This window comes from Pipistrellus kuhlii, unplaced genomic scaffold (genome assembly GCF_014108245.1).
Source record: "Pipistrellus kuhlii isolate mPipKuh1 unplaced genomic scaffold, mPipKuh1.p scaffold_m20_p_43, whole genome shotgun sequence".
Lineage (NCBI taxonomy): Eukaryota > Metazoa > Chordata > Mammalia > Chiroptera > Vespertilionidae > Pipistrellus > Pipistrellus kuhlii.
In genome coordinates, this window is record NW_023425544.1 from 610,765 (window position 1) to 622,960 (window position 12,196).

Below are 12,196 nucleotides of genomic sequence, written 5' to 3' on the forward strand. Positions count from 1 at the left end.
GGAAAGACAGAAATATCGATGTGAGAGGAAACACATTGACTAGTTGCCTCCTGCACGCGCCCCACCAGGTACATGCCCTTGATTGGAGTAGACCTGGAATAGAACCCAGGTCCCTTCCATCTGCAGGCCAACGCTCAATCCACTGAGCCAAAACAGCTAGGGTGGATGTGAGATTTGAACTGAGTTTTGAAGTATAGATGGGGTTTTCCAAGCAGTCCAAAGGGATCCAGGATCTTGGATGAGGCTCTTTTTTCCTAAGTGGACACAGGCTCTGTGGAGAATGGATAGTAATAAAGATGATGCTTTTGGAATGTTTACTATGTGCCACACCATGCTGAGAACTTTGGCTCACTGAATGAATCCTTGCGGCAGCCCTGAGATAATCACTGATTGTCCCCACTTCAGGAAACTGAGGCATTAAGGGGGTGAGTTTCTTGCCCACGGAGCTGGTACAGCCTATTCCAGAGCGAACACAGGGTATGCCACACAGGCAGGAAAACAGTCCACGTCTCAGTGAGGCTTTCATTCCAGAGGAAAGTGAGAGCTGGAAAACTACCGAGACCGTTTGCAAGAGACCGATATTAGTGTCTTTCTTTCCCACAACTCCACGGCTAACAAGGAGACTCATATGAAACAGGAAGTGATCTGAGTCCTCTCCTTTCCCAACCCTTCTTCTGTGACAGATGCTGTCCCTCACCTTCATGATTCTCAAACTTGATCCCTCCTCATGATCACCTGGAGGACTCAGAAGAAGCATGTCGGGCCATCTCTAGAATTTCTGATGCAGGAGGTCCAGGGAGAGGCCTGAGACTTGCATTTCTTTTTGTTGTTGGTGGTGGTTTTTTTTTGTGTTTTGTTTGTTGTTGTTGTTAATCGTCACCTGAGGATATTTTTCCATTGGTCTTTGAGAGAGAATGGAAGAGAAAGGGACGGACTGAAACACATCGATTGGTTGCCTCCTGCACGCATCCCCGGGCCAGAGAGAAGCCTGCAACCAAGGAACGTACCCTTGATCGGAATCGAACCCAAGACCCTTTGGTCCACAGGCCGACGCTCCATCCAGTGATGTAAACTGGCGAGGGCAAGAATTTGCATTTCCAACAAGTTCCCCAGCGAAGTTGCTGCTCTGGGACCACACCTTGAGAAACACGGTCACAAAACCACCCAAGAAACAGGTACCGCTCCCACTGCAAAGGTGAGGAAGCTAAGTTTCAGGAAGGCTAGGAACCTCGCAGGAAGCTATTCTGCGAGTGACAGCAGGATTTGAACCCTGATCTGACTCCAAAACCTGTGCTATTTGCACTACACCTGAGTTGGTGATTTAATGCTAGGATTTCCCCACGCTGTGTTTGTTCACTTTTTAAATAATTTCCATTGTTGAAAGCCAAAGTCAAGGTTCTGTGAAAGCAAAATATACATCAATGTGAGAAACATTGATCAACTGCCTCCCACACATGCCCCAACCAGGGATCAAACACAGTTGTGCCCTGACTGGGAATCAAACCAGTTTGGTGTAATCAAACCTGAGCCACCTGGGCAGGGCTGAAAGCTATTTTTAAACATCCCTGTTCATTATCGAATAATTCATCTTCTATAAATCTATACTAAATGACCCAAAATACAGCCCAAAATACTAAGTGTTTTAGCAAAAAACTTGGCCTCTAAATATCCAATATTAATAGACTAGGGAATAAGTTGTTATATCCAAATAATGGAATATTATGAAGCCATTAAAATTATTTATTTGGAATCTTTATATGTCAAAGTATTTATGATATAGTATGAAATAAAACAAAACAGAGTTAAATTCAGTTCTCAATGTTATTAAACAGTGAAAAAGACTGAAATAAACTAGAACATTGGCAATAATTGTCTGATTCTAATAATTTTCAGTACTTTCCACACTTTTATAATGAGCTTTTATTTTATTGATTTCATAGAGAAAGGAGAGGAAAAGATAGAAACATCAATGATGATAATCATTGATTGGCTGCCTCCTTCATGTCCCCTACTGGGGATCAAGCCTGCAACCCGGACATGACATACGCCCTGAGTGGAACAGAACCATGACCTCCTCATTCATAGGTCAAAGCTCAACCACTGGCCAGGCACAATGAGCTTTTATAATCAGAAAAACCAAGCATTTTCTTTCTTTCTTTTTTTAAATATATTTTATTGATTTTTTACAGAGAAGAAGGGAGAGGGATAGAGAATTAGAAACATCGATGAGAAACATCGATCAGCTGCCTCCTGCACACCTCCTACTGGGGATGTGCCTGCAACCAAAGTATATACATGCCCTTGACCACAATTGAACCTGGGACCTTTCAGTCTGTAAGCTGACGCTCTTATCCACTGAGCCAAACTGGTTAGGGTCCAAGCACTTTCTTTTTGTTGATTAACTACAACAGATATTTTCAGGACCCATCATATAGTTGAATTCCTAAATGGCCAGGCAAAGTGAAACTGAGAGTTTTAAAGCTAATATTTAATTCCAGATTACATTTCCCTGACCCTAAAATGCAAAAAATAAGAGGAAGAAACATGTGACAATCACTATTATAAATACAGAGAAAGAAGACTAAAGAGATACCTGTAAAATGACATCAGGGATTATTTTTGGTTGGTGCAATTATAAGGCTTTTAAAAACTTTTTAACTTAATCTTTTTTATAACATTTTCTACAATGAACATCTGCTAGTGAGTGACAGCAGGATTTGCAAAAAAAATTTCTGTGCTGTTTTTTCTTTTTTAAGCGACAACCAACAAGCAAACTACAGCACATCCATACGATGGAATACCAACAGCCATTTACAAAATGCTGTAGAAGAGTAATTAATAACACGAAAAAACGGTTTGCTATATTGGCTGACCATACTATAAACAGTATGTGCAGAATGATCCCATTGTCTTAACAACAAACAGAATGCCTACAAAGAAAACACCCTGGGAGGAAAGTTTTGCGTTTTTTTTTAATCTACATTAAACAGAAAATTAATTTATTAAATAAGAGAGAAAGAGATGAGTACGTTATTGAAAGATCCTCCTCTAAAAAGGCTTTCTAGCTCCACCCAGCTCTCATCGGTAAGTCAAACTGGGCTTCCCGGGCGGTCAGCATGGGTCCTTCCTCCTCCTTTAGACATTGTGCTTGGGTGGCACATGGGGCCCAGCAGCAAAGGTCACCCTCTTTCTTAATGGGGCAAGTGCACATCATCTAGAACCTCAAAGTAAGTCCCCGATAGAGAACAGGATCTCAGGGGGGATATTTAACCGCCTTCTTGGACTATGGGTCTGCTTACAATTAAAATATGATTTACAATCATTTGATGAAGGAAATGTACTATTTACAAGTAACACACCGTAGAATTAGACTCCCAGCCCTGGCCGGGCCTCTGAGATCATCTGAAGACAGTTTCCAGGACACAGTCTTTAGGTTGCCATGGGAACAGTGAGTGGAGGCAACAAGGATGTCGTGCTGGAGAATCTGGAGTAAACAGTTTGAAAGCCCGCTTCCCTGTTACACAATTTTAAGTCGCTTTATGGCGAGCCACACATTCTTGACGTTACATATAATCAAAGGGACTACAAAGAATAGCTGCAGAGCCAGAAGACACGGGAAGGAATAAAGATAAGCACAGAGAGGGGTATCTTCCAGCCCAAACGATGAGAGATCTACGCCACCAGAGTCAGTTCAGTCTATTTCCAGATCGCTGTCCTCGCTGTGGCAGGCGGCAGAGTTACGCACAGACGTCCGCTCCACGACTTCCTTCACGGGGAGCAATCCACATTCCTGCAGGAAGGCTTCGAGGTCCACAGCGAAGAAATCTTCGCCCAGCTGGTCAGTGACGCGAACAAAATTGCCCACCAAATCGCCCCCCTTGTAGATCAGCAGAGTAGGAAGGGCGTTCCTGGTGAACCGGCGGCTGGCCCCGAGCACCGAGCTCTTCACCCGGCAGAACTTGACAGCGGGGTACTCCGAGGCGAGGCAGATCATGCAGCCGTGCATGGCGTCGGTTCCCGGAATGCCATCCTCGTAGATGTGGACTATGATGAGGGTGCTTTTCCGTTCCTTGTCAATCATGTCTACGAACCTTTCTCCGCTGGGGATCTCAAACACCTGCCGGAACTGGGGCCCCTTATGGAGCCGCCGCTGCATCTCTTCCATCCTCTGCTTCCGGTACTGCTGCAGAAACTCTTCGTCGTCCAGGTCCCCATTCATCATGGCCATCTCCTTCAGAGTTATCTGCAGGAGAACCAGCAAGTGAGCATCCGAAACACAAACCCAACACCCGTAACAACAGTGCACGTGTACCATGTGCTTATGACGCCAGAAGCAGGCACTGAGCTCAGCGCTGTGTGTGACACTTCCCTGAATTCTTATGTTTCCCCCACTTTTTGTTATGTTGAGTTTCTTTAAATATATCTTTATTGTTGAAAGTATTACAGATGTCTCCCCCCTCCCCCCCCCCATTGACTCCCCTACATCCCATCTCTCTCCCGCAGGCCTTCACCACACTATTGTCTGTGTTCATGGGCTATGCATATATGCATGTAAGTTCCCCAGTTAATCTCTCCCTACCTTCCCCCTCCCCTCCACCTATTTCCCCCACTTTAGAAATGGGGTTCCAAGACTTGAGATCATTTGCACAATTCACGTAGCTAATAAGTGTAAAGTTAGGAATCAAACTAGATTATTTTAAAACTCAGGCTTTTAACCACTGTATTAATATTGCTTCTCAAATCCAAATAGGCAGCATCAGATAATATCACTTCACTAGCTTTGCCAATAGATTATTTTATTCATGACAATAGATTATTTTATTCATGGTTTTGTTTTTGTTGAAAAGACAACAGGACATTAGGAACTTTAAAAAGAACACCATAATCCTAACCCTGCACATACATGCACATCCCATACACACAGTACACAGTCATATGCTGAATGGCTTGTTTTTATAATAGCAGTTGTGGGGGTCAAAATTAAGCTATGACCTGCTTTTGCCAGTTAGCATTATCTATCTATCTATCTATCTATCTATCTATCTATCTATCTAAAAGCCTAAGCGACCAGCCAACCATTCGACTGGCCATCCAGTAGTTATGATGCACACTGATCACCAAGGGTCAGATGCTCAATACAGGAGCAGACACCACAAGCATGGGAACATAGAACAGACTGATGAGTCTCAGAAGGAAGGGGGAGAGGGGAGGGCGGGGAAAAATTAACCAAAGATCTTACGTACATACTAGAGGCCTGGCCTGTGCCCTCTCACAATCCAGGACGCCTCGGGGGATGTCGGAAGGCCAGTTTCAGCCCGATCCCCACAGGCCAGGCCAAGGGACCCCACCGGTGTCCGAACCCGTGCACAGGGCCTCTAGTTATATCATAAACGCTTTGTGTTTTTAAATGTTTTTTATAAAATGATCCATCATGTCCATATTTTGCTTTGCCTCTCCCCTATTTCTGGCATCCAGGCAATGTCCAGTTCTGTTGTACCTCACATAACTCAGCAGAGCAGGGACAGCATCTCTCAGACTTGTGTTGTGTGATCATGTGACACGTCGCTGCCTCAGTATGGAAGCACGGTGAGCAGTGGGCACACCGCCCTGCAGCCAGCTGAAGTTATTCAAGTGTCTTGCTTCTCCTGCTCTAGTGCAGTAAGACAAGGCCTAGCTCTGCCTAACCTGGCACAGATTAGAGGGTGGAGGCTGAGGAACCACACTCGATAAGAACAGATGTTACTGCACCGTAGCCAGCCCCGTTCTGAATTCACTGTTTTGCTTACATTCCCAATCTTCATCCCACCTCAGAGCTCTCCACTACCCGTTAGGGTCTTTGTTTGAGTCTAATGCCCTGACATCATCCTTCTGGCCAGGTGAATGGCTCCTCACTTAAAACTCTTAACGGCTTTTCCTGATCCTGGCTGGTATGCCCAGCCATGAGCTGCTTTGGGTCATAGCCAAATGATCCAGACACTCCTAGGCATTCATCTGTGGTCGGAGGGCATGGGATGACATAGAGAGGCCTTTCGATACTGGGAATACAGAGAGTCAGTGCCCTCATTCCATATTTCTTCTATTGTATTGCCTCACTGGCTTCCAGTGAAACAGAGAAACACCATGAAAAGAGCAAGAAAATCTGGCTTAGAATCCTACTTCCTATTAGCTTTTGCTAGTTGCAGGACCCTGAGCCAGTCCCCTCTCATCTCTAAGCACTGGTTTCATCATCCAATAAATGGGGATAATACCACCAACCTCAGAGGATTATTTCCGAAGGCCCAATTAAGGACAGGAAACTCACATTTACTGAGCACTTTCAATGGACCAGGCACTGTGATGGAGAGCATACCCACACGGCTCCGTGGGGCAGGGCTACGGACCTCATTTCATCAGTGAAAAGCCAGACTCAAAATGGAAGAGACATCCCCACAATCACTAGTGGTTGAGCTCAGATTCATGCCCATGTGTGTCTGAGTTATGACATGACGCTATATGTTCCCCAGCATGACAGCTCCCTGGAGGCCACATCAAACACCCCACACCTCCTGAATCATTAACCCCAGGGCAGCTCCAGAGAAGAGCCAGGGTTCTAGGCATTACCTTCCCACTGATCTTCTCCTGGAGGTCCTTCTGTTTCTGTTGCTCCTTCTCTTCATCCAGCTGGGACCTGCAGGTCAGTGACAGCTTCTTGATCAGCTTTTCCACCTCCCGACAATCCTCCTCCCTTTGCTCTGTCTCCAACTGTTTGAAGCGGCGCCAGTCATTGATCACACCTTTGGGACCTGAGTTAGGGGTGAACGCGGAGGTAACCAAGAAGAATGGGCAAGGAGTTATAGACCAGCTCACACCGGTCTAAAGCTCCCTCCATCGACTCCACAGCAATGCTCACAGAGGGCAGCGGAATCCAGGTTTGGCTTAGTGGATAGAATGTTGGCCTATGGACTCAAAGGTCCCAGGTTCGATTCCGGTCAAGGGCATGTACCCTGATTGCAGGCACATCTCCAGTAGGAGGTGTCCAAGAGGCAGCTGATCGATGTTTCTCTCTCATCGATGTTTCTAACTCTCTCTCTCCCTTCCTCTTTGTAAAAAAAAAAAAACAAAACAAAAAAAAAAACTCAATAAAATATATTTTTTAACAAAAGTGTGGGGACAAAGCAGGAGGGCAGGTATATGGAGAAACACTGTCCTCCTGGCTAAAATATAAAATAGTGCCACTTCAACGTGACAGCAATTTGGAACTAAAATGGAAAAAAAAAAAAAAAAAAAAGTCAATATGCCATTTTTAGGAATTTATACTACCAATGTACTCATACCTATGATGTACGTGTTATCAAACAAATACTAATTTGAGAAGGACTCAAACCCAGGCCAGTCTGTGTTCACTGCCGTGGTGCTATGCATACATGTTTGTATTGTGCTTTAACATGGCTAGAAGTATGCGCAGTGAAATGACAACATCAAATCTCTGGAAGTGGGGCTGGAATGAGAGGGATTTCATTAGGAGACTTCCAACTGATACATATTTACCTGACATTTTTAAACCTGTTCCCAGAGCTCAGGGATTTCCAGTACCTGTGTTAATGGAGAAGCCTTCGCCTGCCTTAGCATTTGCAGGCAGCGGACTGCCGGCCGGGGCACCGCTGCCCCTGTCCTTGTCCTTGTGGTCGTCCTCATCCTCACTGCTGCTGTAATAGTACTGCAGCTTCTCCCCCAGCAGCTTATCGTCCAGGGTGGTCATGGTGCCTGGGAGAGAGGAGCAAACATGTCAGGCTCTTTGCTGGCTTGAACCAGGCGGACTTGAATCTGAAGAGCAGGAGGAGCTCACTTGTGCTGAGATCCCACTGTTTAGAGTAGGGGTGTCGAACTCAATCAGAGAAGGGGCCAAAATCTAAAATCCAGCCTAAATCGCGGGCCGAATGGTTTACTGAACAGTCATAAACTGTCATTATGATGGAAACGCAGCGGAGTGCAGTGATGACAGCGTGGTGCGGGCCACATTGCAAGGCCTGGCGGGACGGATTTGGCCCGCGGGCCTTGTATTTGACACATGTGGTTTAGAGGACCCTAAAAGCAACTTATTTTTTTTCATCAGCAGGATCTCAACAAATCCATATCACGACTCTGTGTAAGAGGGTTAACCATCTGTTTGTGTAGAAGGTAAAACGGAGGCTCAGATAAGGGAAGTTTCTTTGTCAAACTTCACAGCAAATGGTGGAGCTGGGTTCAGGGGCCCAGGGAGGCCTGACTACAAAAAACGGAAGGTGGCAGCCACAATCTTCTGAATAAGGGACACTAGTACTTAGTAGGTGCAGTGGCTTGAAGCCTACCCACTGACTGGAGGTTTTATCTACAGAGTTAGGTATAGGTTTTCCTATCAACTAAGACTGCTGGGTAATTGAAATACTGGGTAAGCATCCTCAGGAAGATCTCAAAAAGGATCAACCGGTTGATGCTGAGTCGCTAAGTCCATCACTTGCCAGTCTGCTGCCTTCAGCCCAGGCAGCACACGGAAGGCTTAAATGGATGAGGTCTGAAGCCCTACCAACTCTGGCTAAAAGAAGGGCCCATGATAAAATTTTACTTCTTTCTAAGCTTTTAAAGGACAACAAGTGGAGCCAATATTCTGCATCAGAAGAAGCCTGGGACATTTTGAGAGAAAGGCACAGCTTAGCCCCTGGCAATCCTGCTAGCAGATCCAGCAGGGAGGGTGAAAACTGTAGCATTCTCCATGAAGCTTAGCAATACTGTTTCCTCCATTCCCCGATCCCGTTGCACTCCCTTACAAAGTGACTTGCCCACGGGACAGCGAGCTCTAGAAAGCAGGGATCTCTATCGCCCAGCAGCAGGCCTCTGCACCATTTGGCTAAGCCCAAACAGAGACAGACTGGATGGGTGGGGGGACCTGGGGACCCCAGCAGGAAGAGGGGAGGCAGGGTTAATTGAGAGAAAGAAGCAGGTGCTAAGAGGAGGGACAGAACCAAGCATAAGAGACGTGGAGGGGCCCAGGTGGTGCCCCGCGGGCAGAGAGCCACTGGGCGGTGGAGCGCTGGGTGAGGACGCGGCCCGTGGAGGGGTCCACGGAGGCGGCGGGGCTGCTGGAGGGAGCGCCGGGAGGGCGGGGCCACAGGCGGGTGGAGCACAGGGCGGACCGCAGAAGGGTTTGCGGGAGGGCAGGCGGTGGAGGGGCTCGCGGAGGGGCCAGCGGAGCCTTCGTGGGAGTCCGAGGGAGGTGGGGCCGGCGGAGGAGGCGGGGCAGGGAGATCGCGGAGACCACGGGGGTCGCAGGGACCGCGGGCCACGCCGGCGAGCCCACCACCCGTGTTCCACCCGTTCCTTCCCCGTTGACCTCAGCGCAGTTATCGGCCTAGCTGGGTCCGGACCCCTTCGGGCTGGCGGCTCCGGACACTTCGGAAGATCGGGAGCGCCCAGTCGGAGGGGAGAGAAGCGGGTCAGCACCTCGAGCACCGAGAGAAAAGCCGCCGGTGCCCGGACTGCGCTGACCAATGGGGCCGGCCTTCCGGTGTCAGGGCAGAATCACGCAGCCCAATCAGAGGAAGCCTCTCTCGGGCCGAGGGCGGGGCTACGGGTCTGACTCTGGGACAAAACACCTCGACAACAGTAATACGCTTTCGTTTTCTTTGTTTTAAATACAACGAAAAGCTGCATTATATATGCCCAGCCTTGAACAAGAAAAACATTTATTTTGTTACCTTTGACATTTTCGAACTATTCCAAATACGTATCTTAATAGACCTTATTCAAACCCGAGGATGTGTTTTTATTTATTTGAGAGAGAAAAAACATCCATTGGTTGCCTCCCATACGCGCCCAGATAGGATGAACTGCAGCCTAGGTATGTGCCCTGACGGGAATTGTACAGGAGGGCACTCCCAACAAATTGAGCCACCCAGGCAGGGCATATACTGGCATATTTTTTATTGTTCTTAAGCACATCACGTCTATTATTACAGAATCAGAGACATTAAGTACTTTTTGCCCAAAAACACATAGCTCTTGAATATTTAAACAAGCTCCATCTCCCCCCTAAAAAAGAGAGACTTGTACTTGAGCATCCCCCTCAAGGTATACCTTTAGCTAGCAATTCCATCCTGGGAGTTTATCATATAGACATACTTGCATGAATATATTACTTTTTAAAAAAGCAAGGTGAAGAATATTATGTATGTTTCCTGTCTTCTGCATAAAAACACATGAACAAATTTTTGCTTATATATGCATAAAGAAAATCACTGTAAAAAATATATATGTGTATGAAATCTTTAAAAAAGTTTCTTCTGAAGGACAGATGAGAATCAGGAGTGGAAGCGAGACTTTTATATAACAATATAATTTTAGTATAACTTTTAAAAATATATTTTTAGAGGGAGAGAGAAACATTGATGTGAGAGCAAAACATTGTCTGCCTCCTGCATGCCCTCTATCAGAGACTGAGCCCACAACCCAGGCATGTGCCCTGACTAGGAGTCAAACTGGCAACCTTTTGATTTACAGGACAGTGCCCAAGCAACTGAGCCACACTGGCCAGGGCCATTTGTGTGATTTTTAATCATCTCAAAGTATTATCTATTCTGTTCCAAAAAATATTGATCTGTAATTTTGCATTTTTTTTTAGTATTGTCTTTGTCTCATTTTGATACCAAGGTTATATTGATCCAATACAACCAGTTAGGGAGTTCCCGCCTCTATTTTCTGAAAGTTTTTGTAAATTGGTGTTTTTCTTTAAATGTTTAACAGAATTCACCTGTGACACCATCTGGGTCCAGGGTTTGCTTTGTGGGAAGGTTTTCATAATGAATTGAATTTCTTTAGTAGATAGAGGGTTATAGCCTCTATCTAGCATGGCCTCCCTGCTGGTCTGCCTCCAGCTTCAACTCGCACTCCTGCCAAAGGGATCTTTCTAATGGCTCCTGTCTCGATAAACAATTCATTGCCTCTCCGCTCCCAAGTTACCTTTCTTGCTTTGCAGTAATGAACAGAATTCCATTAAGCATGTGTGCTTTTCAATGAGCACAATAAGCTTTCTCAGTAGACGGCATTGGAGGGGCAGTGGTCAGTAGTATGTTGTGAGGACATCCAATGGAGATTTCCCTCAACCATGTGGGTCCAGTACATGTGGCCCTTGATAACCTTGCAGCCTCCGTCTGGCTCAGCAATGATTCTTCCATGAACCTCTCAACAGGGAAATTGGTACCCTGAAGATGGAGGGATAGCCTGGGGAGCAGAGGAATACTGGAGACTGAGATTTGAACATGTTAAGTTGGAGATGTTTATTAGACATCCCAATGGAGATGTTCAATAGACTGTCCTAACTAAACTGTCCTTGGTGTTGAGAATTACCACTCCCATCATATAAAAGCTCGCCAACTGGTTGCATTATATTCCTTCTGGTTGTGTTATTCCTCATTATCTACATACACCTTTTATTTACTTCTTATCTGTCCCTCCAAGTTTCACAAGGTGAGAGACTAGTTCACTCCTGTGTCCCTATTGCCTAGTCCATAGCACATTCTCAAAATTACTTGTTGAATGGGCCTCTGAAAATGGTATGGACCTGAACATTTGATGACGGATGTTTTTAATGCACCTGGGCAGAGACAGGCCCCAAACCCTTTAACATCCATATGGCAGTAGTTCCCAAACTTTTCTGCACATTGGAAGCACCTCTGGAGCTTCAAAAGGACTGATGCCTGGCTCCACCCCTAGAGATTGTGATCTCATCGGTCTGAGGTGTGATCTGGGTTTTGGGATTTTTAAAACACCTTGAGATGATTATAATGTGCAGGTTGGACCTAACACAAACTGATTAACAAAAAGAGATCCAGAGTCAGAGAAGCATGGAACAGACCGACAAACCTTAGAGGGAAGGCAGGAAAGGGTGGGCCAGGGAGGGGTGGGAGAGAGTAAGGAATCAACCAAAGAACTTCTATGCATTATTAAGTATAACCAATGAACACAGACAAGTGGGGGGGGGGGGAAAGGGGGGGGATGCAGGGTGAAAACCCGGCTTGGGGGGGGGGGTTGGGGGCAGGCTGGGAGAGGACAATGGGGGGGGGAGGGGACATATGGAATATTTTTAACAATAAGGAATAAAAAAATGTAGTCTTTGCATGATCATTACTTGGCCATTAACTAAACAGGAAATAAAACCTTCCTGGAATTTCATTTCCTTCATTAT

The 12,196-nt window shown here is 46.1% G+C and overlaps 1 protein-coding gene across 2 annotated transcripts; it reads right to left on the reverse strand.

Annotated features, from left to right (window-relative positions):
* Positions 1-2,518: 2,518 nt before the first annotated feature.
* PDCL (phosducin like) lies at positions 2,519-9,497 on the reverse strand. 2 transcript variants are annotated; one of them, XM_036411901.2, is made up of 4 exons: positions 9,361-9,497; positions 7,573-7,743; positions 6,601-6,782; positions 2,519-4,243 (listed from the first exon to the last, which is right to left on the reverse strand). In XM_036411901.2, exons 2-4 carry the CDS (start codon positions 7,736-7,738, stop codon positions 3,692-3,694), a joined length of 900 nt encoding a protein of 299 aa, XP_036267794.1. In that variant the 5' UTR covers positions 7,739-7,743; positions 9,361-9,497; the 3' UTR covers positions 2,519-3,691. The 2 variants fall into 2 exon arrangements, with proteins under 2 accessions (XP_036267794.1, XP_036267795.1); XM_036411902.2 differs by having other exon boundaries at positions 9,347-9,488.
* Positions 9,498-12,196: the final 2,699 nt, after the last annotated feature.